At 44.9% G+C, this 25,448-nt stretch overlaps 1 protein-coding gene across 2 annotated transcripts; it reads left to right on the top strand.

Annotated features, from left to right (window-relative positions):
* Positions 1-792: 792 nt before the first annotated feature.
* Positions 793-25,402, top strand: bmper (BMP binding endothelial regulator). 2 transcript variants are annotated; one of them, XM_067509283.1, is made up of 16 exons: positions 793-1,746; positions 7,191-7,276; positions 13,488-13,587; positions 16,759-16,841; positions 17,226-17,316; positions 17,658-17,740; positions 18,258-18,357; positions 18,803-18,912; positions 19,000-19,134; positions 19,387-19,491; positions 21,479-21,524; positions 22,050-22,213; positions 22,985-23,186; positions 23,392-23,734; positions 24,017-24,147; positions 24,377-25,402. In XM_067509283.1, the coding sequence occupies exons 1-16, from the start codon at positions 1,641-1,643 to the stop codon at positions 24,556-24,558; spliced, it is 2,067 nt and encodes a 688-aa protein (XP_067365384.1). In that variant the 5' UTR covers positions 793-1,640; the 3' UTR covers positions 24,559-25,402. The 2 variants fall into 2 exon arrangements, with proteins under 2 accessions (XP_067365384.1, XP_067365385.1); XM_067509284.1 differs by lacking the exon at positions 793-1,746 and adding an exon at positions 15,211-15,260 and having other exon boundaries at positions 7,260-7,276.
* Positions 25,403-25,448: the final 46 nt, after the last annotated feature.

Here is a 25,448-nt window from a genome sequence, read left to right as displayed (position 1 = left end):
GTTTGACTCCCACACCCTCCTGAATATCGAAGTGCTCTTGAGCAAGACGCTGAACCCTGAGTTGCTGCCGGTGGGTCAAGTGCGTGAGTGTGTGTGAATGGATGAATGAGCAGCAACTTCGTAACGCACTTTGGATAAAGGCGCAACATAAGCAGAACATTTATTTATGTGTTTATGTTTTATGTAATGTGCCGCCGAACAGCCTCCATCGACGTCCAGTTCATCTCAATGATGCTGAGTGAGGCTGAGGTCCAGGGTCTGTGCGGGCCAGTCGAGGTTTTCCACACCAAGGTTGGAAAACTATTTCTGTATCGAGCTGGTTTAAAGCCCTGAGAGATGCACTGTCACGGTAAAACACATTAGGGACAAACGTGAAGTTACTGTTTGCTGTAGAATTCTTTCTTTTCTGTTCTGGAATGAATGGACCCTGGATAAACGATAATTAAGCAATTACTGCCAAAAAAAAAGGAAAAGAGATTTAGAAATCTTAGATTCTGTGCATCTAAGATTAAAACTGTAATTTCTGTATCCTCTTAAGCCCCAACACACCGATTCATCTCTTCAAAATAAGAAACATTTAAAGTTTGAAAAAATGTGTTAAACCTTTAAAACTGGCAGAGACGAAAGCCGTTGATTTTTTTGTTAAATTTATTTTTCAATGTATTTTCCATCACTTGACTTCAGTCCTCTTTGTCCTCTTGGCTTTTCACTTTATCCTAAATGCCCTAAAATGAAATCAGAGATGCTGACAAACGATGTTCTGCGTCACGTACGCGCACAGCTCTGAGTCTGGACACAGATAAGGGCAGAGACACTGTAAATGTGAAGGCTTGAGGGAGAAGCCAGCAAAGACCTAATAGAGAGGACCAGAGAGGGTCTGGAGGCAGGAGGAGGTCCCGCGTTTCACAGAGGAGGCAGGACTTTCTGGCTCTGCGGTGCGCACCGACACCAGAGGCCCGCTTTAATACCAGAGGAGGACGAGAGGCGCGTCTAGTTTTCGCACTGCTCAGAGCTCACGGCGTGTGTGCGAGAGAAGCTGCAGTCCACTCCTTCGTCCCGGACTCATCCTCGAGCATCCATGTGGCAAACGGACTTTTGGATCCGCGCTAATTGAGACGACTCGGCTCGGGCAAAGCCTTACGTACTGATTCGCTGGCAGGAAGTCCGACTCGTTTCCGAACTGTCCACGGGTGTTTATTTGTCCTGTAACCTAACATCACCTCAGGCACTTTGGGTTGGACGCGTCTGACTGCCGGAGACGTGCGGGGTCCATTTTTTTTAAACCTCCAAATCACCCGCTGCCCATCTCGGGGTCGTCATATCTGCTCCAGGAACTGATGCTGACATTCTTGATAAATGTTTTTAATGAACACCCTGACTCCTGTTTTCCGTGCACGACATGCGCAGCCACGCTGTCTCCTGCCTGTCGGCGCGTCTTTGTCATTTTAATGTCTGTGTAATCACTGCGCGCCTGGCTGATTGTCGCTTTGCATTTCAGCCCAAACTGAGCAGGTTTTCTCTCGTGGAGTAAAGAACACAGACCTGCTCAATCTGCCGGATCGGTTTCATCGCTCCTGTTTTTCTTTGGATTTATTTTTATTGATTTATTTCTCAAAATCTCGTTGATAACGAACTCGAAGATGTTGCTCCGCTGCTTGAATCCTTCCTTATGGTCCACCTGTAGGTTTTTCTTCTGCCTTTTGTTGCTGATCCAAACGCCCCGGTCCTCCTCTCCGCTAATTACAGGTAAGATTAAAGGCATCATATGGTTTGGTAATAACACATCACAACACCCACCGTGCGTAAAACCTACCCAATTCCCCGGTTATTTAGTCTGCTTGCGCGTCTGCGTGCACCTTCAGTCACTTTTAACTCGGCCGGGGGAGCGCAGCAACATCAAAGCCACTTCAGGTTTATAATAGAGCCCGTGGCGGTGAAGTAAACCAGGAGATAAGCTCCAGTTTGATGCGTGGTCACCAGGGAGCAAAAACTACAACAAGAACAGAAAAACTCGGCTCAGAAAACACACAGCGTGTGTTTTAATCTCACTGTACTAAATGTGTGTTAACTCTGAGGTTGGTTTTCAGTTTGATCCGGGTCAGCACTGAGAGAAAACCCACTAAAATCCAGCCAGACACACTTGGAATATGCGTCGTTGTTGTTGTTGTTGTTGTTGTTGTTGCCGATGCAGATTTGCCACCATCGGTAAATTATTTCACTTGAAGACATTACACACATTTGGTGGATGGAACTTCTGCGTTACTTATGAGAATGAATTAATCTTTATTAGAATGTTTGTTTGCGTATTTCGAAGTTATAATTAACCAACTTTTTAAAAGAAGTAAAACTAGTCCGTAAAGTGCAAATCACCTTCCTGAACCGGCGTTTTTCACGCACTCCCTTCATGGCGGCCTCTCCTGCGTCTCCCTCCCGCTAGAAACGCGCTCCGTCAGCGGTCTGCTTCCCTTTTGACAGCCGCATTGCATCATCGGCTATCAGTTGTTTGCCCTGCAGCGCTGTTGAGAAACGAGAATAATGGGGACGGGATGAATGAAACGTCGATATGGATGCGGCGGTGCGCGCAGACGCGCGGGCCCACATGCGTCTTATCGCTGGGTAAACAGCAGCGTGAGAGACGGGACTGCTGCGCCTGACCTGCTTTTACTGACCTGACCCGACCCGTCTCCCCTGGCACTGTGAGGAAAGGCCATTAGATTAAACACATGAGATGATTTCATTTATGACGGCATTTATTTGGTTGTTGGTTCCTCCAGGGGTCATTTGAAGGGTTACGGTGACGCATGATGATTTCATTCTCGTGAAGGGGGAAACTTTGCCAACAGAGGCTTCACTTGCTTATCAGCTTTTTAACGTAATACGTGCTCTCTGTTAAGAATAATGTCTGATATTCTGATTCTCTCGACTCTCATCTCCTTTCCTGGCGCAAACCGGATCATGGGAATCAGATGGGGGGGGGGGTCTCTGAAGTCAAACATTATCTGTTTGATAGCAAACACCGTAGGAGACCTCGGCATCAGCTGCACCATTTGGATCCCAGCAGATCGGATTCCTCCACCTGGCATCTCAAATATGCACTGTATCATCTGTCTATTGTGTGCCGAACCACAGACCACAGGGTTCTGGGCTGTTTGTGGTCTTATAGTTGGAACGGGTGAATGCGTTTGTGCAGCAGGTGGAGCAGGGGGGGTACAGAGGTCGTCAAGTTGGATTCGGGATGGTGTGTATGGTGCCTGTAATCAGCTCCGGGACATTATCTGCGTGTCACAGCTGTCTTTGGTTGAAATTCAGCAAGTTACTGAACGGGAATTGTTTATGATTGAGTCCAGCGTGTTAGTGGCATAAATCCACTGGGCGAAAAGATGAATGACATGCTGCAAGATGATGCTTTTACTGGCTGTCAACAATGAGAAGAAGCCTCAGTTGTGAGTTATGAATTACTTCATTCAACTTTACACGTCTGAAGAGAAATACTTAGTGTCCAAAAAGTCACTCAAGTACTTTTTTTGATGTTCTCTTACTTGTGGTGCTTGAGCACTGAATTCTTCCACATCCATATTTGAAGCTTAATTGGAGACTTGATAGTTAAACTTGATAGAAGAAGCACAAACACAGACTTTAGGCCCAGGACTAGGGTTCATATTTTTGCAGGTTTTGCAGGATGGTTATGTGGCATATTTTCTTTATATTATAATTTACCAACTTGTGGCTTCTTTCATCATAAGTCCAACGTAAACGCTGATGCTTCAAAAATCAGATGTGAGCTTTATAACCGTTATGTATCTTTAGTATTTGGACGCATGGTTACGAGGCAAACACAGCAGCAGAGAAGCAGGGGAGGAAGGTTTTCAGTCAGATCGAGGCCTCAGAGACTGTAACTCCCCTCCTCCAGCCCACCTCCCGCTCCCCCCCCCCACCACTTACAGCCCTGCCAGTTTAATTACACATGAAGGTTGTAAATTTTACAGTGGTGGTGGAGTCGGCTCTGCCCGAATCCACAGGCTGGTTTTCTCCTGAGGAGACGAGCACAGACAGGGCGACTCGCTGTCTGTTGTGAAGCAGACTGTGATGTTAGTCATTCAGACCTCTGCCCACCTGATTCCAATCTTTGTTGAGGTGTTTGACTATGTGACAATGAGACTTTCAGCTTCAGGCATCAGTCGATGTCACTGTTGTTTCTGGTTTTGCACGGCCCGCAGTTAGTTCCGTGCTAGTGTTCGACTGTGTGAAGCGACACGTGTTGCGTTCAGGTGTTGCAGCTTTAGCTATGGGGGTGTTGGGGGTTGGGGTTCCATCTTGTGAGGGACGCTCTCAGTCAGCTACAGTGGACACAGTGGTTCACATGCATCTCTTTGGGTTTTTTGGCTAAAAACTTGTTTAAATCGTTCACGTTTGCTGAATATCGGACAAGCTACTATAGCTGCAGCTGGTGATGCTTTTTGCATGACAGAAAGTCAGAAAACGGCCTCGCACACACTCCTCCCGACACGAAAACTAAAACTCACCACAGAGTGACGTCAGCTTCACATTCGCCACAGTAAATTACTCTGATGTTGAAACACTGACTCCAGCTGACTTTTGGATGTTTCCCTCTTTCTAAGTTTTAAGCTTAAATAGGCACTTGGTGGCTCCATGCAGTGCATTAAAACAGACTAAGGCAAAAAGTCAACATCCTCACATGTTAATAATCCATTCAGAAGATCTATAAGTAAAGAGGTTTACAGAGGTGTGGAGCCGTTAAGACTGTATCACTGCTTAGCTGCTCTGTTACATACTTTGTCACATGTAGCACCAAGCTTCACACATCCCTGAATTAACTCTATTCCTAGGCCTCTTAGAGTCCCTCATTTAAAAAGAACAGGCTGGAGAACTGTCTGTATTGTTGCTCCGTGAACATCAGGGAGGGGCCACGTGAAATCTGAAGCCATAGAATATATTATGCGGCAGTGGCTGTGTTTTTCTTTGTGAGCTGTTGGTGTCATTTTTTGTGGCATGTTTGTGTTTTTGACAGAGCAGCCTGTGAGGCACGACGAACATCGGCGTAAACTGACAATGAAGGTGTGTAGTATCGTATTACGCAGCATGACGGAGCTGCTAATCTTAGTTTTAATGCTGATTGGCGTCTGCATGGTGGACACTTGCCACATAGTGGATGTGCCAGTCATAACTGTGGGCTGCAATGCTGGTTTGCTGCCGTGCAAAGGTTTTCCACCAAGCAGAAAGGCTCTAAATATGATTTCTGTTTTAAGTTTCTGGCTTTTGCAGGTTAAGTTGATAGTGGACAGTGTAGGGAGAGAAGTCTGAACCCTATGAACATAACAGACACTTTGATTCGGAAGAGGCAGATTGTTAACGGTCCATTATTGAATCATCATTATAACCCAAACCCTATCAAAGAAATCAGGGAGATGGCTAAAGGTCAGAGGTCACATCCCACTGATACCAGGTCAACGAAATATTGTCCTAAAATGGTCTTAGTCATTTATTTGTATAAAGTTACATGTGTTCACAAGTGTCCGTGCAAAGTGCTTTTTTTATCACTTCTGGTTGTAACGACAGTTTGTGGTGAAACATTAAATGATGTTGATGGAGGAACTGAGTTGTTGCAGCAGATGAACTGAAGCGGAGGATGAACAAATTGGGCTTTTAGGCCAAAATCTTTGTGCTTAAAACAAGGTGAAAGACTGATTTCCCTCTGACAGATGGGATCAGCTGGGGGACACGTAAGGAGAAACAGGAAGTAGTTTGGCGCTCGTGTGGTCTGGGGTGTGGATCCACCTTCACCTCCCACGACCCCCAGTCGACTTGCAGGCCATGACCAAACGTTCCTACTGGGAAGGAAGTTTTCATTTGAGAGAGTCCAAACAAATGGGACAAGAAGAAGAAGAAACAGCTGAGCATCAGTCCCGCCCTCGTTCCTCTGCAGGAGGAACCGCTGGCTGTGAGATGATGACATCTGTCTGCTTCGACCCGTAAACCCCTGACTTTAGGCCGGTTTCCTGTAGCCGGTTCACATTACGTTGGCTCTCATAACAAACTGTCTGACTCACATTTTATAAGACCTGGGCTCAAATGTCACAGCTTTTACCTGCACAGACAAACTGGACTGAATGGAAGACAGCTCATATTTGGCTTTGGACTCTCCCTGCCAATAAGAATGAAGCTTAACCAGCTTATATTTGTATATTACTGTGGCAACGCTGTTGGTTTAGTAAACTGTAGCAATTCGCTTTATTGGCCAAATGTCATGTATTTTCACATGCAGTAGTGTCTTTTAAGAGCAAATATCATGGCGGAGTCTTAAATCAAGCAAAATGCAAAACCCCTTTATCGTAATTTGAGGATCCTGCCCAAGGGTTAGTTAAACAAATACCAATTAGGAAAAGCTGGATTATTTTTTTCATGTGTATCAACCCACAATGGTATGTGTCAAGTTAATGTCAGTATTTGTTGAAGAGCTGTCAGAAACGGTCTTGGTATCAAATGTAGAAAAGTGTGCAGGCCCTTTTCCACAGGAAGGTATTTGGGTTTTTTTTTTTGGTATTAGGAACTAAGGCCTAGGAACCTTATTTTATTTTATTTTTTTTCTTTAGCTGAGCCAGAGCCTTGGGAAGATTTAGCAAATTTGACCACTGACATGAAAAACGTCCGACAGTTGGACCCTTGCGTAAAATGCTGTACGTTACTTGGACCAACCGAGGTGCAAACCTCCCAGATCTCAGCAACATGTTGTGCAGCAATGTGTGAACAAACAGACGGGAAGACGGAGCAGCTAACGGAGAATCAGGCAGACGGGTTTAGACACAGATAAAAGAGCTTGGTCTTTTTTTGTTTCTGTCTCCTTCCGGTTTTATTCCTCTTCTTACTTATAACACACATACATTCGCAGAGCGATATTCCACCTTAAGAGGAAACCAAAGCTGAGCCACGTTTAGAGCAACAATGATACAAACACACTGCCAAACTAAGTTTCTCATACACGTCTGGTAACAGGACGTAGTTACTGTCAATAATTAGTTACTCGATGTTTGACTTTCTACACCATCCTGTCTTGGACGGTTTGCTGTGGTCAGTCTGCAGCTATTGGATCATGTTGCTCCTGTTAGCTCCCAGCTGCTCTGTCGAAAGGCCCCGTCTTCAACATGTCTCCCTCTCTTCCTTGCCCTGCACAGGTACAGAGGCCAGCTGTGAAAATGAAGGAGAGGTCCTCCACATCCCCAACATCACCGACAACCCCTGCATCACCTGTGTCTGTCTGGTAAGCACAAGCGGTTCCACTTTCTCTGCGGCCGTTTGACTCCTGACATTTCATTATCGGCGGCCGTGGAGCAGTTGAATGACTTGCCGCCTGGCCCCTGTTTGTGCTCTGCACCTCGATGTGTAATTGCTGTGTTAGGTTTTCCACTGATACGATTGGATCAAATGACCTCTTTAAGTGCTGATAGTGATATTTGTAAAGCTGATTACTGAACTTTGTTTGGTGTTTCTTATCAGCAGGTTGTGAAACGTTTGCAGCACTGGGCCACAACTGTGAAAGATTTAACGGGGCAATTGTAGGATTTAATGCTCAGTTTTGCCACCGAATGTCTTTTGCAATTCTTGTCAATATGATGCATGTTAGCCAATGACATCCTAGTAGAAACGGAGGTAAGTAGGTCGCTAAGTATTCAGGAACTTGTGTGAGCACGTAAAGGGGGGTTGCACTGTGATTTGCATGTGCAGAGAATCACTTTATGATTTAGATTTGTTGACAGTTTTTTGAGGATTTATTAAAAAAAAGGAGTGAAATTCGAGGAGGGGGGTTTGTTTTAACCGCGCTGTGTTGGCTCGGCCCGGCTGTTATAGTCAGCCTACAAAACGTCAGGGGACGACTCTTTCCTGAAACATGTGCTCTTTGACCCCTGACCCCCGGACGCCGCCTCTTCACCCTGTGCTGTGTAGAAGCTTTTGCTGTAGTGTTTAGTGGATGAGAATGAACAGGACTTGTTCAAGTCACGAGCCGGAGTTTATTCTGCAGGAAGCACACGGGTGTGACGTCCAGAGCAACAGTACTGATTCCTACCAGATGAGGGAAGAGTTCAACATTTCGGGAAATAAACGTTTTCACTCATTTTACTAACTGCAACCACAACCGTCAACCAGTCCTCACAGCAACTGCTCAGGTATTTTACAAAAAGGGAAACTTCAAAACTTTCAACATGATGTGTTGTGGGATTTTGCAGAATCGTCCAGATCAACATTTGTGTCTTGCGGTAGTTGTTTGGATTCTTGTAGTGGATCCATCAAGCTGTGATCATACTGAGGCCTTTAAACGGACACAGCCTGAGACCAGTGTGGGATTTTCAGTCACATCTGTGAGTAGTAGTCATGGAGGAGCTCGAATGCAACAAAACAGTGAGACTCGCGGGGGAACGTTTTAAGCTCCTGGCAATTATTTGTCTCCTCGTCGTCCTTTATTGCTGACATGAAACACTTTGGTCTGTACGTATGAGTTTGTACACACGCTTCTGTTGTTCTTGGCAACGCCATCTCCTGATTGGCTGCTCCCAGCCTGTCGGACTGAGCTGTCCTCTGTGTTATCAGACAGACATCAGCCAAAGCCCTGCTGAGTGCTATCAGTCATCAGCAAGCAATGGCCGGCCTTTCATGTCTACCATAACCCCCCCATCCACACACACTCACACACACACACTCGCACTCATTCGCTGCTAAGGTTATTGAATTTATGATGAAGTTTTTTACGTAGTGAATTGAAACCTGCACCATTTTAACCATAGGAACCAGTCTACTCCAAACTCTGGTCAACAATTTTCTCTAGTAGCAGGAAAAAAACAACAACAATTTGATGCCTGGTGACAAGTGTTTTTTATATGATAAGCAGTCAAACGTTGAGCACAGGCACCACGGGAAGCTCCACCACACCAACACTCGTGTTGTTTTAACGTAGTGCAAATCTCTGTAGAAACGCAGTCGAACGCATTCTCAGTCTCTTCGCTCCCAGAAAGACTCCTGTCGCCACGCTGTCTTCTGGGGGGAGGTTGGGGAGCCATCAGGGCTCCAGTGTCACTCACATACAGAAAGGTGAGGGCTGTCGTGGCTCCTCGCTCGGACCAGAGTACCTGCTAATGGTGTTGACGTTTGGGACACACACAGAAGAGCCATTGTGTGTGTGTGCCGGGGGCCAAGGAGTGGATGTAGCTAACAGACTGACTGACAGGCAGGTCGCCATGACGATCTGTTATCTCGGAGGGAGACGGCGGAACCTATGTCACGCTCTTCGTTGTCCTCGTGTATCTGTCTGTCCATCTCCGTGTCTTTTTCCACTCTCTCATCGGCTGGTCCTCCCCTCACTTGTCCTCATTTTTTATTTCTTTCTGTCCAGTTCCACTTTGCTCTTCCCTGCACCAAAACCTGCAAACGTCTCATGTTTGTTCCTCTCAGCATCATGTTCAGTCAATTGTTCGTATAAGCTCAGGTGAATTATCAGACCTGTTTCTGCATTAAATGACTTCAAGATTCAAGATTCAAACAACTTTATTGATCCCAAAGGGAAATTGTCTAAAGAGACTTGACATTTTCTAGTCTTGACTTGCAGACAATATTAATAAAATGATGAAGCACGTTTGGTAACGAACGCGAAATGCATTTTGTTGTTGTCACACCAACGAATCCCGACTTTTCGAATCCAAAAGCAGAAAATCCAAATACACTCTGTTCATTCTGTTTACAGCGGAAGCACGAGTGTGTGAAAGCTGCTGTATCAAAGGATCCAAGTGATTTCTTTTAAAAGGTCTGTGGTGGGAATGTCGATGCTAAGTGCTGCACTGAGAATGAGTCGAGTCACACTGAGCTCAGCTTTTTTATCACGAGAGACCTGCTGCATTTCGAATCCGAAAACGATCAACATGAACGTCGCAAAGAGACACTGAATCTGCTGATCTCTTTAGAACAGGAAATAAGTTTTCAGCTTTTGGAGGCGTCAGTAGGAGCTCGGCAGCCTGGTTATCGATCAAACAAACATTCCAGTCAAACTACTGTATCAAGGTGTGATCAATGTGAGACGAAGGTCAGGGGTCATTTCCTGTTGAACTCAAACAGTAGCCGATCAATAGAGGAGGAGCACAGTCGACCTGACGATCACCTGATAACACTGAACGGCAGCTCTGTTCTTTATCACACGATGCTACGGACGTAAAATAACTTCACTGTTGTCACATTTTACCTGTGCTTCAAAATTACAGCACAATACAGTTGATAAGTAAAATACTAACGACTGTGTGTTGGTGCGTTTCTCTTCTGGTTTAAACGTCCTCTCGGCTCTTTAGTGGTTTCTAACAGAGAAGGACGTAAAGAGCCAGAATCAGCATCATCACGGTGTCGTTATGAGTCGTGCAGCCCGCAGTTATGCTGAAAAACCTCGGTGAATATACTCAGATATTTGGCTGAATTTGAGTATTTTAATGTAGTATCCAGGTGATAAAAGAAGTGGAGGGAAATAATATTGTTATCAGAGTCAGCAGAGGTCAAACATGGAGCTGAAACAGACTGAACTTAACTTCTTCATTAATTACTACAAATTCTATTGTCATGAATTTCATCTGTGAGAGTTCAGTCCGACTGTTCATGTTAAGTTATCACCAACATCAGATTCAATACTTGGTAGTTGTACTTCTACTCTATAGGCACATAATTGCATTTTTACTCGAGTACTTTGAGTACTGTGTGTACTTTGTGTACTTCTGCCACCTCTGAACACAAATGTTGACATGTAACAAATGGCTGATGAGGAGCTAAAATAAAATTTATTATCATCACTCAACTCTCTTTATTCCTCGTTCTGAATCATCTTTTCCTACGAGCAGCTGCTTTAGAGTCTCCTCGTCTCGTGTTCGGCCCCTTTCTCCTCCCGTCTCGTCCCTAAGCTGCCGTGGCTCCTGTTCTTTAGTGGGGGGTCGCGACCTGTTTGTTTTGGAGGAAGGGTGAAAGGTGGAAGGTCACAGTGAAAAGGAGGGGGTTTAAGATTTTGGAGGGGCTGGGGTCCAAGGGCTTAAGTGGGTCTTTAAGTTGAGAGTTCCTCTCCTAGGCTGACAGACCCAGACTGACCTGTCTATGTTTCACCGTGACAGAGAAACAGAGGTGCAATAAACAAAAAAAAAAAAAAGGGGGGGGGGTTGGGGTCAGAGACCGTGAGTAAATGTATGAAAATAAGAAAGCAGTTAGTGGTGTGGAGATGAAAAACAAGACAAAGTGGGTGATGAGGAGAAAGTGATGGGTGAGGAGAAAAAGGGCTGAGCAGGAGCTGAGTGATGAGGAGGAAGAGCAAGGAAAACAAATGATGGAAGGAAGCAGTAAACAATGCCGCCTCCTAGTGGCAGAGGAGGAAGAAAAGAGAAGCTTAGAATCCGTTTGTTGAAAAGAAAACACTCATTTTTAGTCTCAGCATCCACCCAAGTCTGTAAAGAGCTCGTTAGTGAGAAAAACTCCACCTAAATGTTGGTATTAAACCTTACTGACACGTTTTTCATAATTCTTCTCTTTTGTTTTCAGCTTCTAGTTAGATGAACAGTTTACCACTTAAAATGAACAGAACCACACTGCCACATGCGGATTGATTAGATTCTCCAGCCACTGTGAAGACACTCAGTTTAAATACGCCTTCAACTTCACCAATTTAAAAAAAAAGGATCGAACTGAACTGATTGAATTTTACAAGCTGCGCAGTCTGATCTGATCTGAAAAGTGATCTGTGACGTGCAGCAAACCTACAGCTCCGATGTCACAGCAGCGAGTCCTGAGCAGACTCAACATGCAGCTTTGACAAGCTGCTTTGTGGACAGTGGCAGGTAAACACACAATCGCAGTTACACACGGACTTTCTCTTTTTCCCAGTCAGACTCTTATGTGCATACCAACGCTTCGTCCCTCTGGGGGGGGGGGGGTCCTCGACAACAGACGTCCGTACTCTCGGCAGGCCTCGGTGCCACGGTGGTATGTTGAGTGTTTATAAGGCGTGGTGACCCATTGTGACCTTTGACCTGGAAACAGGGTGAAGGGGTGGGGAGGTCACATGCACTCACACCACTTTGAGCTAATGAGTAACAGGACAGAGTGATGGACAGAGGGACATGACCTTGAGAGGTTTGGACTAAATGGTTTCTGGGTCTTTGAAAGACTTGGGATGTTTTAATGCATGTAGGTTTATTGTGCGTAGGCAGGACACTCAACCCCTAGTTGCCCCTGGTGTGTGTTCCTCACTTTTAACTTGCTTTGGACTCTTGTCGCCTAATAGACTTTAGAAAGTGACTGGATGAGCCCACTGCTCACAGGCTGCAGTCTGGATTCCCCCTTTTACAACATCACATTTCGCCTAATTTTGCACTTTCTCTGTGAATCTAAACATGCACATGGACGTTTCTCCTCTCGCTCTTTATCTCTTTTTCTTTCCTTTTCTCTTCTTTTCCGTTCTTGCTCCGTGCTCTGTCCGTCATGACATCATCTGTCCTCCGTGTGGTTGGGGTTTAGCTGGAGCACTGTTGCTATATTAAACCACACCGATTTATTTTCGCCCTCCTTTGATCCGTCCTCGTTAGAGCTGCCTGCCACAGGGCCTCTGGACCACGGGACCCGCCAGCTTCCACTTTATAAACCCTCATAGTGTGTAAAATAACACACACACACACCAGCATGTGGATAGAATCGGTAATAAAAGCAGGGTGTGAAAGTGGAGCCGATTAAACAAGCACAGATTCGGTCCAGTCCCTTGGTGATGACGGATACACTCTGCAGGAGGATTGTTGAGCTGGTGTGAAAATTCACAGCTCAACTGTGAAGGCTGAGTCACTTCTTTAGTAGAAACGAAGCTGCGAACTTCATTTCTGTCGCCGCGATGTTCAGTTTGGGGACAAAAAAAAAACAAAAACACACTTTTTTGTAGAATCTAGGCACAAAAATGAGAAGCGAAGGGTTTTAGGCAACGATCACGAGGTGAGTTAAAGTACAGAAACTACGTTGACTAATGAACACACACACAAAATCTTAGGTCATTGGGATTTGGTGATGAAACTACAGATGAAATATCACAGTGATACCGTTGTGTCTTCCTGTATTAGTGACATCAAATCTAACCAATTATCATCGCACGTGTAATAATCCAGGCGCTCTGCTCTATTTAACCAAGCAGCAGCTTTTCTCGCATTAACTCACGCTGGATTGGTTCACGGTCAGACATTTTCGTGGTTTTAAAAATGACACAGCATCAGCTGCTTGTTCCTTTCTGCAGCTTTTTGTTACGCACATGCTCATTTGGAGAAAGTCGATTAGAAACCTGGTTACACTTCTCTGACAGAAATCTACTTACCAGCTTCTCCATTTTGCATCAGCTTCCAGAGGAAGGTGGCTGCACACCGGTCACCGGTCTCTGCTTTAACGCAGTCGTTGACTGTCTCCTCCTCTTTCTTTTTTTCCTGCAGGAGGCAAAAGCAGACTGTAAACAGGAAAAATGTCCTCCCGTCTCTGACGACTGTGCTCTTGTGGTGAAACAGACCGGAGCCTGCTGTGAGAGGTGTAAAGGTAAGACTGATGGAAACGGTCTCTTCATACTTCATTTTCACCTGACTCCCCCAATCAAACGTTTCTTCAAATGAAACTCGTGGTTTTTTAAAGGAGCACCGGGGTAGTTTTTGGTTTAGAGGTACAGTCCCTGCAGCTGCTCTGCACTAATGGGAGACTGGATGCTAAGCAGAGCCCGTAACAAACACACACTTTATGAACTCAAGCTAAACACCAAGGCCCATAATAACATGTGGGAGTCAAAGTGCATTATTTAGCTCACATGTCACGCACACACACACACACACACACACACACACATCTGCAGTGTATGGAGACAGTGCGAGAGAGGTTCACTGTCGGGTTTTACAGGCCAGGGAACTAAAATTGCTCTATGAGTCAGAAACCTAATAAACCTTCACGTCTCACATCCTCATCTTCCTCGTGTGTAGTAGCTTTACTGACTGTTACACATGGAGGTTAATTTAACCTGAACTCCAGGTAGGATTTATATATATTGGTTTCAGGCAGCTTCTTTTCTGTCATTAGTGGACATCAAACAACGAGTGTAAACTGTCTACAATGCGTGTGTGTAACTGGACAAAAAGAAAATCCCACTGACCAGTGTTGAATGGAACTGAGGCTCTAGGAGGTTGGAACACAAAGGTAATTAACAAAGCGTTGGTGACTGAGCCTGAATATAATCTTGTCCCTGTTGAAATCCAAACATATGCTGTAACTGGATAAACGTAGGATCTGGACAGAACCAGTGAGTTTGGACGAGTCGGCTTCAGAACCACAGTCTACTTTCCACATTTATAAACAGATGTGGTGTCAGTGTTGAGCTCAGGTCAGTTGTATTTTGTAAGCGCTAAGAGATTCCGACCCTAAGGTTTGCTTGGTTCCTCTTGGAACTTTTGATGAAATAATCATTTGAAAGCTGCCACTGAAAACAGAGGAGGTGGAAGTGACGAAGCCTTTTTTGCTTTGCCTTTAACACAGTTTGACTAGTTTCCGAGCATCCAGTGACCAGCAGCTGTTAAAGGAGCTGCTTCCTCAGTGTCTTCAACATTCAGTTGATTCCAACCCTGAAAATTCATGTGCAAAGCCACCAGAAAGGATGCTCCTGCTTGTTCTGTGCTCATAAAAATACGTGGTTAGAAATGTAAACACACACACACACACACACACACACACACACACACTCCTGGCTCTCAGCTGGGGTGCGGCCCTTTTGTTTGCGGTTCAACATTTTACGACGCAGCACTTCGTTAACAGAGGTGTAACGAGCTCGGCTCGGACGCGGAAAGCCCCATGTCGTCACGGCAACACGTGTTAGTTTTCTATTGTGCGGTTGAATTATGGCCACTGTGACCAAATGAAGGACCCCTGTGTGTCTTTGATGTAGGAAACAGCCCAGTTTCATATCAGTGTTTTCTCACTTTTATGAAATCATACGCACAGTTAAAGAAATTCACAGGCAGACTGGCTCATTTTATTGGCTGCAGTTTACTTCAAACTTCAGTGACTTAATTAAACAGTGTCTGTGTGTATGAGTGCTGAGATACACTGTGGAGTAAGAAAATCATATATTATGTCATTTTAATAGTCAAGGTGACATGAATTTCTTTATCATTGATTTAGATATTGGACTATGATCATCCAGACAACAACACAGGTGCAGCAGAATCCACGTATGTGATCGAGGGTGGAGAATGATGTTTTGGTTATTGAGGACGGTTGTGGGCTTTCGTGCTGTTTAATGAGATATTTTACTCCAACATACTGTAAATCCTGCACAGCGGCGATGCAGCATCACAAGCTTTGCTTTACGCTGAAGTAAGCAGATCAATGGCTGTGATCAGATTTCACTGTGTGCAAAGTTAAACATTGATCTGAGGCCACTAACGGTAAATGGGCTGAAATGAATAGGCTGTTCATTTAGTGCTGCGTGGACGCTACCAGAACACTGCAGCATGTGTCTGTGTTGTAGAGTCAGTGCTACTGTCAGTTGTAGTGATGGATCTGTATTTACTGCTTTTTATCGCTAAAGTTCCTCAAATGTAAACTTAACAAGAGTTTAAGTGTTCAGACTATAATAAGAGAAATGTATAAGACGATTTCAACTATTTCTGCTTAGTTTATGTCTCGCAGCTTCCAATTTGTTGCAACGTTTTAATGAGTGATACTGCAAGGGAGTGTGGGGAAGCGTAGCAGAAGGTGGCAGAGTGTAGCAGAGCGAGGAGAGGGAGGGTCTCATGCTGCCACTACTCTGTAAAATGACTTAATTGCATTGTTTGTTGTCTAAATATTCTTTATTCAAATCTAACATTTAACCCAACTTAACTATTTGCTTTACCATAAATGAATATAGTTCTTGTTCACCTTTTAACTTACAAAACACAATTTGAATATGTTCTTTTAGGTTTATTTAGATTGTATTACTTTAGGTTATTGATTTTTTTTTTCTGAAACACATTAAAACCTAAGTGAAATCTTAAGAGTGTTGCACGGTGACTAGAGAAATAATCAACAAACGTCAGCAACATATTTCATAAGCACTTTGTTTCTGTCTCTTGTTTCAGTTTGAAGGAGTCCAGCAAAAGTCCATCTTGTGTCCTGTAGCTTTAAGAGTAAACCTGTGTTTTTAGGAGATCAGGTTTTGACCAGAGAAAATCTGGGAACAGGTCTGCAGCCACGTACCTCTGCTAATACTACAATGACTGTGGCTGAGGCTGTGCAGGCGCTTCAGAGCAATATGAACTGTGCTGATTAGCATTTTGGATCAAATAACAATTGATCAATAAGTGTGTGTAATGTGAAAGGGTCAACCCCCCCTCCCCAATTCCTTCAGCTACAACTAGTGGACAGACACCACACAGATCCAGATGTTTCTCAAACAGCGTTGCCATGTCGTCATATAAGCTGATAATATATGAATGTTAATGTTTCCAACCTTGTTTGTATGTGTGTTGTTTGGCTGCCACTTCGTGTTCTAGACGTTGTTAGTCGCAAGTTTAGCTCACAATTTATTGGATCAGATTGTTAGAAACACAGAAATATACATGTTCTGCACTGCTTGCATGAGTTTTTTTTTTATTATGTACAGTTAAAATATGATTGTCATACAAAAAAAAAAACAAAAAGTACATGAAATCATGTCCTGAGTTGATTCCTCTCCCTCTCTGTCAGGTTGCATGTTGGACGGACAATCCTACAACAGCTCAGTGTCCTGGACCACGTCCACCAAACCCTGCATAACCCGACGCTGTCAGGTGTGTGTGTGTGTGTGTGTGTGTGTGTGTGTGTGTGTGTGTGTGTGTGTGTGTGTGCGCGTGCGTCCAAACCGTGACAGATGAGCTGTGACGTGAACGGACAGTGTTGTTTCAGTTCTGACGACATATTGAAAACCTCTGACGTTGGATCTGAGAGAGTGCTGATGTTAAAGGAAGGCAGAGCGACAGGGACAAAGGGGAAAGAAACACAAACAAGAAGGAAGCAGGAACAAAAGTCAGAGGGATGGAGAAAGAAATAGAGATGCGGAAGAGGGAGTGTGGAAGAAGGAAAGGAGGAAATGAATGGAGACAGGAAGTGGGCAGGGGTTGGAGGGGAGTTTCTTAGAAAGTGGTACAAACTGATTTACTTCCTGCTTGTGACAGGAAGGTGTCGTCACTGAGGCAGAGGTGCAATGCGTCATCCACTGCAAGAATCCCAAAATCCACCCGAAGAAGTGCTGCCCCACTTGCCCCAGTGAGTACAAACGGCTTTTTTGTCGCTTTCAGGAAAATTTGGCTTCAGGGCTCATTTGGATTTTAAAGACAATATTATATGTCATTTTTTCTAGTTTCTTTCTTGAAAAACATAAATACAACGATATGATGATCCATAACAGTTTTTACTGCACCTCTTTTCAATCAGGTACATTTTGGGTAGAATTTCCTAAGAAGTAAACACCAGCTTATTTTTGGGAACGTATAAGAAATGTTTTCAGGAACTTTTCTAGAAAATGCAGAACCTGCAGATTTCCTGCAGAACTTGTGGAAATCAGACCGAGGTGTAAAATGACGAAGTGATGGCTTCTCGGTCTGCAGGTTGTATCTTTGAGGGTCGTCTGTACAAAGAGAAGGAGGAGTTCAGTCCAGAGGGAAAACCCTGCATCAAGTGCACCTGCACTGTGAGTACACACCGTCACTTCACCTTCAGTGGTTGAGGGCAGCTTTTCACTTTTTCACCCGGGGGTCACAAACCCGTCGTTGGAAACAGCCCCCACCCCCTTTCACAAACAAACCCTGTAAGTGGGCCCATAAACACATCGCAGCATTAATGTGCTGGCACCACATACAGAGGTGCCACAGTTTGACCTGCTGATGTGCAGAAATATGTGTCTGTGGGTTTCTGTGCACAGAAATAACATTTTAAAATCTTTATTTCATTCGTATGGAGTCGATCACCATCACTGTTCTGTTTGCATTAATCCTGTTTGTAGTGATTTGTTCGTGTCATATAGGAAACATTGCTAAATATTGACAACATAATTAAATAACACGTGGTAAACTTGAGTCATTAGGTAGCTAAAGTACTGATAATCACACACACACACACACAGTTTTTTCAGTTTTTTTTTTGCAGCATTTTTTGAAACCTCCGCGAATGAAGGAGCACAGTAAAACTGAGTTTGGTTGTTGTTCCAGGGAGGCCGGACTCTCTGCATGAGGGAGGTGTGTCCGGTCCTTTCCTGTCCCTCTCACCTCAGCCAAACCCCAGCAGGACAGTGCTGTCCCAGATGTCTCGGTAAAAACTCACCAAATCCCGTCTTTTTGTGTGTGTGGTATTTTTCACCTGTCGGCTCTCAGCTGGTTCATCATGAAATATTGGGGCGACTTCTCCATTTTAAAGAAAATAACGTTTCAAATATTTGCAGACAAAAGAAAAAACTCATTTCATTTAATAATGAATTGTATCTGTTGTTACAATCATTTTGTGCAGATTCTGTTTTGTTTGTTTTTTTCAAACTGTTTGACCTTTTTCACCTTGAATACCATTTGGAATCCGCTCAGTCTTTACACAGCAGCTACACACCTTTATCACAACATTATAATAATGTAGAGCAGTGCAGCTTGTACTTCAGCACATTGCTCTTCATCTCGCTGTATGAACTTTACATTGACTTGGACCTACAACAGTATGAAAATGGCCGTTCATCTCTGCCCCTGCGTCTCTCCTCATCTACCTCCAGGTCAGAGGAAGGTGTTTGATCTGTCTTTAGGAAGCTGCCTCTTCCACAGCGAGGTCTATGAGAACGGCACAAGCTTCAAACACGACAACTGCACCACCTGCACCTGCAAGGTACCGGACGGGATATGAAACGGACACTTAGAATCCGTCCAAAACATGTTCGAAATACCGTCCAAGACCACTTCCTTTTTTTTCCAGGATTCAACTGTGGTGTGCAAGAGGCAGTGCTCACGCCCGGGGAGTTGCCACGGTGACCAGTGCTGCGAGGAGTGTCTGTCCTACGTGAAGGTGGAGGAGGTGAAGTACTGCAGAGTGCGGAACAAGATCTACAGGGTGAGAGAGAGCAGACAAAACCGGGGAGGGACTGGTGCAAGGAAACAAAATCCATCATGCAGAAATGGATGAATGGATGATCATTAGAAACACATGACTGATAGATGGATGTCCACAATGTACAAAGTGAATAATGGAGGAGGCTGGATATAAAGATGGACGCACAGATAATTGATGAATGTATATAAAATACGGATGGATGGATGACCGATGGATATGTTCTGAAACTGCTGTGTGTCTTCTCTCCTGCAGGAAGGAGAGATGTGGTCGTCGGTTAACTGCAGCCTTTGCGCCTGCGTCCAGGGAAACGTCGAGTGTCGGCCCAAACAGTGTGTACCGATCACCAGCTGCCCCCTGGTGAGTGGCAGCCTCAACAACCAATCGCCAGCCTGCATTTAGGCCTCAGGGCTGTCTGTGTCGCTCCTCATCTCTCCGTCTGACACTCTGCCTTTGCAGCCCGTGACTAACTCCATCATTTTCACTTCACATGCGTAACGTCTCAAAACTGAGACAGTGGCCTGATTTACTGATGGAGCTGCCAGAAGTGATTCACTCGGTTTCAAAGCGCTTCACCTGGGAAAAGAGAAACACTGACTCACTTACTTCATTTTGCTCTTAGACTTTACTTTATTTACCGTTTAATTGTTAATTTAATATCGGATTATTTAGTTATTTAGTCAGTTTCGTAATTTATTATTTGCAGATGCAGATTTACATTTCTGCAGGTGATTCCAGCCTTTTCTATAGAAACACAAGCTCGTCCTTTACAATGGAAGAGTGTGTGTTTGAGCAGTTATCTTTTTCTGCAGACACTCTGGGAACTGCTTGCTAGGAGGAGGCACTGTTCTCCCGAGCGACATCTGCAACGAGTGCACTGCTTGTACCGTCGCAGATGTCGCCCAGGGGTTCGTCTGTCGGCCGGGCGCTTGATGGAGTGGATTCCTCGCATACCGCCGGCCGCTAGTGGTCACGCAGTCAAAGGTGGCGTCGGCGGGAGTCCAAGTTCACACGCTTCCAGTGGTTACAACCAGCCCTCACCTGTTGTTTGTGGTCCCAACTGTGGGACCATATTAGATGGTCTGCAGTGACTGCACATGCTGTGTATGTGTTTAACGGCTTCTCTTATGTACAGTATGGAAAACATAGTGGATTTTGTCAGGATGTGATTGTGTGTTTCACGTGTAAATGGGGTTTGTTTTGTTACTGGGAGTAAGGTTTTAATGCCAATTAGTAATCAGCGGTGAACTAAGTATTCAAGTACAACTTGGATGTGTTTCTACTTTACTTGAGTATTTACATTTTCTGTAAATACAAGTGGTGATGGTGCTACTGAATGACATGGACACAACGTTCCCTCTACACACCAACTGCACACACCTGACCCAGGTTATCGTAAGGATGCGTCGTCTCTCCTGTACAGAGGTCACCTCAACTCTCACGCACGCTCTTCCCATGCTGTCATCCTAAGGTCAGCGGCAGGTCGGCAGAGTGTGTCCCTTTGGAGACAGTGTGTCTGTGAACAGCCTTTTGTCTGTGTGATATCTGAGTGACAGCAAAGAAGAACCTCCCAATATTTAGGCCCCTGAAAAGCTGTGTGTGTGTGTGTGTGTGTGTGTGTGTGTGTGTGTGTGTGTGTGTGTGTGTGTGTGTGTGTGTGTGTGTGTGTGTGTGTGTGTGTGTGTGTGTGTGTGTGTGTGTGTGTGTCTCCTCTGCATGTCAAAAGACATCCTTCTTCAAAGAGAGAGTGGCCTTTGTGCAAAGGTTAGGACTCTGCATAGTGTATTGAGTGTATGGAGAACGTCTGTGTGTGATGACAGATGAGGTGTGTGTGTGTGTGTGTGCGTGTGTGTGTGTGTGCACGCACCAATGAAGGGCTTCCCCGAGGCAACAAAAACTAGCTGTGTGAGGAGTCCTCTGATCTGCACTGCAGATGGAAACACACACACACGGGTCCTGTTACAAAGTCGGACTCCAGCGGTTGAAGCTGGAGTATCAGTGTCTTTATCGTTGTCCTGGTTTGACTGAAATTGTCAAATTGTGACTCTTTTTTTTCTCCCCCCACCCCTCTCTGTTTCCAGGTTTCATTTCTTTTTCAGCTGTTTGACTGTATTTCTTAATAACTCCATAAATGTAGTTGACCAACACTGGACAAATTTTGTGGCTGTAACTTTTTCCGTTTTTCTTTCTGCTCTTTTCCTTCGTAATTTCACAGAAATTCATTGAAATCACAGGCAAATCAAAGGACAGCCAATAATACGCTTATCGTCACATTCAGAGGACAATTTAAGGATCGATAATAATTATATGTTCTTGGTCTGACACCTTGTCTCCTTCCCTCTTGCAGAATAAGATCCTGAACAGAACTGGCTGCTGTCCAGTTTGCACTGAAAGTGAGTAAGTCCTCCTCGACCCGCTAGCTTCAGTTTTCCTCCCGAGATGATCAAGTCTTGTTGTAATGCTGCTGCCAAATTATATGACTGACTGATATTTAGTGCAGCTGTCAGACCCAAAGCCGATGAGGAATTATAAAACACATCACAGGGGCCACTGTGGTGCAGGAGGGTAGAGCGGTCGTCCACCACGCTTTGACTACGAATAGGTAGAAAAGTGGCCTACAGACCAAGTCTCAGCCAACATAGCCCGACCTCGCTCCTTCTCAATGTGCGCTTTGGTTGTGTCTGTAAGCTAGAGTTCTACAGTGCCACAACATGTCTCAGTGGCACATTTTATCAGAAATTAGCATTTTGCTGCAGGCTGTGTGTCACCAATCCCTGCATTTTGGCAGGTCTGTTGCTGTTCTTGAACACACGCATAGATCCACTTCTGTGCTGCTGCTTTTATACACTAAGTTTAACAGGCATCTACTGCGTCTGTTTGCTCACACACTCATACTTGTATTTCCTCTGTCTCTGCAGAGCCGGGTGTTTGCACAGTGTTTGGAGACCCTCATTACAACACCTTCGACGGCAGGACCTTTAACTTTCAGGGAACCTGTCAGTACATCCTGACCCGTGACTGCAGTGGCCTTCCATCAGGAAGTCCAGGAAATAACATGAACAGCCCCGACTCCAGCTTCACGGTACGACAAAAGCTCAACTTTAGGACATTTTACAGTATAGAATGACACATTAGCAATGCAACCACAAGGGGGCACCAAGCCAGTGCAGGTCCTAGGTCTGAGTAAAAGCAGAGGGTTGTGTCAGGAAGGGCATCTTCCAAACTTGGACTATGATGTTTGCAGATGACATTGTGATCGGCAGCGAGAGACTTTGTACTTAAGGTCAATGGTCCAGAACGACACAGAGCTGTGTGCAAGCAGGTTGGAACGGGTGGAGAAAAGTGGTGTATATCGGTAGGAGGATGCTGAGAATGGGGATAGATGGAGGCAGATGCCTGAAAGGGAGCAGCCCAAAAAGAAAAAAAGAAAAAGACAACGAATGAAACACGTTAGCATTTTTGGGATTCAGTGTTGTGAAGCACAAGTTAATATAATTTGCTTCTTTGTGCCTTCAGTACTTAAACTGTCCAGGAGCTGAGCGTAACACTGGCAGCAGAGGGAACAATAAGCTTTTCAGCGACTCCAAAGTTCTCTTTTAAATGTCGAACCTTCTTTGAGAAGTGTGTGTGTGTGTAGGCCATCGAAACATCTCAGAGTCAGCTGGGTTTGCAAACTGCTGGTTAAACTCTCTTATTTCCTAATCATACATGAATAAGATACTCAGCTGCCAGCTAGCTCTTTCTAAACATTTCTCATTGTCAAATTTGTTTGGAAAGTATTTCAATAAACCAGCAGAATATTTTTATTTCCTGTTTAAATAAATGAGTGACCTTGACTTTTACCTGTTCTCAGGTTTTGGTGAAGAACGACGCCCGGCGGACTCGTTCCTTTTCCTGGACTCAGTCTGTTGAGGTGAGGCTTGGAGCTTTGATCCTCAGCCTCCACCAACACCTCACGGTTCGAAGGAACGGCACCCGCATTGCCCTGCCCTACCACGGCCCTGGGGTGCACATCGACCTGGATGGATACCTGCTGAAACTCACCACCATCGCAGGTGAGCACACACCTCACACACTGTGGCTGTTCAGGAGGCCTGATACTGGATTTAAAGCTGCACGATAAAGGATTTTTCATTTCATTTAGTATAAAACCTCTTCTTTTGTAGTTTAATAAATTCAGGCACCAGTTTTTTAAAATTTGAAAACTGGCACCATCACCGCCATAAGAATTTGTTTCCCACCTTCCACCTCGATCTGCAGGCCTGGAGATAACATGGGACGGTGACAGCTTTGTGGAGGTTGTAGCCGCTCCCCACCTGCGCGGACGCCTCTGTGGCCTTTGTGGCAACTACAATGGCCACAAGCGGGACGACACGATGGGAGGCGACGGCCAGTTCAAGTTCGACGTGGACGAGTTCGCAGAGTCGTGGCGGGTGGACGGAAACGAGGTTTGCACCCAGCAGCATCTGCCTCGTCGGCCAACGTCCTTCCTCTGCCCCGGCAGTGTCAAGGTCAAGTTCCGCGCCCATCGGGAGTGTCAGAAGATAAAGTCGTGGGAGTTTCAGAAGTGCCACCGCGTGGTCGACTTCGCCCCGTTCTACAGGTGAGGCCTGAGTCCAAGTCAAAGGACAGAAAGAAAATACAACTAATGCTCTGAAAGTTGCTTTTTTATGCAAAGTCTCCCGTTTCAGCTGTTACCATGAAGAATCGACACGTGTGATATCCAATAATGACATAACACACCTGTCTAAAAATGCCAAAAGTGACTTTTTTTAAAACGCGCTACATCATTAAAATGTATTGTTGTGCTTCTGCATGATCCTGCTAGTGAAAGAAAAAGAAAATCGAATCTAAACCTAAACCAAGTCCTGCTCTCTCTCTCTAGGTCGTGTGTGACAGATATGTGCGAGTGCCCAGTCCATAAAAACTGCTACTGCGAGTCCTTCATCGCCTACAGCCGAGCCTGTGCGAGGGAGGGAGTTCCTGTCCTCTGGAGGCCTGACACTGCCTGTATAGGTTAGAGATCCATTAACAATCTGACGTGAGATGACAAGTCAAACACAGAATTTCATTCAGTTACGTCACACACCACAGGGGACTTTGAGCACGATGTTTTTGCTGTGCTCACTTTAAAGCCAAGAACAGAAGTCGTTTTAAGTAGACTGTAGCGTCAACGATGAAGTGATTCATCAACGTCTTTATGACTGATTTGTTTAACGTTTGACCGCCTCTTCCCTCCCATCAGCCACCCAGTGTAAACACGGGGCCGTGTACGACACCTGCGGCCCAGGCTGCACCAAAACCTGCGACAACTGGAACGAGATCGGACCGTGTCAGAAGCCGTGCGTGGCTGGCTGCCACTGTCCTGCCAACCTGGTGCTGTTCCAGGGACGCTGCATCAGACCCATATCTTGCCCTGGACGGTGACCCATGGACCTACGTGGGAGGGAGGACTAATGCAGGGGAGGGCCATTCAGTCAAAATGACAGGGGCCAAACTTTCGAGAAGAGTTTGGAAGGACACTAAAGGATCTGGAGTGGACAGATCGGATGCAACAAGGTACTCAGGGGTCCGAATCTGTACAACCAAGTGTGCTGACGCTTTGTGAATGGCTCTCCCCTCTTTCCACCATAGGATGCGCTAATTTCACTTCTGCAGAAGGAGAACTGAACTCCCAAGAGGTAACTCAGGGCCCTGTTAAGGATTTCAAAATCTCCGATATAGGAGGAGTGTCCCACATGCTGCCATGAACCCACCGAAGCAATCTGGGTCAGTGGACTCGTGTTGGAGCCAACATGGCACACACACTTATTTCTCTCGTAAACACTCCGCAATTGGGAAAACGAGATTTAAAGCAACAGAACTGATGCATCAGTCGATCGTTTCATACAGTAAGCTAACCAAATTTATATGAGAGACAGACAGCCTTGATATTATTGTTGTTCTAATTATTATTATTATTTGTTATTGATGTTAATTTATGTATCAATCAATTGACGTGTTGTAGCAAGAGCCAGAATCATGACTATAATAATTATGTTATAAATGACGTTAAAGGGAAACAAAAGCTATTTATGTATTTGTTGTGTACTTTTTTGTTACTGTTTGCCCAAATGTGACTCAGTTGTTGCACCATCGCAGGGAAAAAGTACTGTATCGTATTAAGCTCTGTGTACAGATTGTTGTGGTTAGTATCAAAGTGACGGTGTTCATCTAGGCTTATATTTCACTTCAGGATAATTTAAGACCAGCAATATAATCTTTTATTGAATATTCTGACTGCTGTCTTCACTCTTTTAAGGGTTAAAAGCTTCATT

This window comes from Channa argus, chromosome 7 (genome assembly GCF_033026475.1).
Source record: "Channa argus isolate prfri chromosome 7, Channa argus male v1.0, whole genome shotgun sequence".
Lineage (NCBI taxonomy): Eukaryota > Metazoa > Chordata > Actinopteri > Anabantiformes > Channidae > Channa > Channa argus.
Note: the sequence above shows the minus strand (reverse complement) of the source record. Positions and strands in the feature narration are given on the sequence as shown.

Excerpts from the sequence above, each read along its gene's own strand:
- bmper (XM_067509283.1), top strand. The coding sequence starts at position 1,641 with ATGTTGCTCCGCTGCTTGAATCCTTCCTTATGGTCCACCTGTAGGTTT. Across the intron at positions 18,913-18,999 it reads GCACCACCTGCACCTGCAAG|GATTCAACTGTGGTGTGCAA; the intron begins GTACCGGACGGG and ends TTTTTTTTCCAG. Across the intron at positions 23,735-24,016 it reads GACTTCGCCCCGTTCTACAG|GTCGTGTGTGACAGATATGT; the intron begins GTGAGGCCTGAG and ends CTCTCTCTCTAG.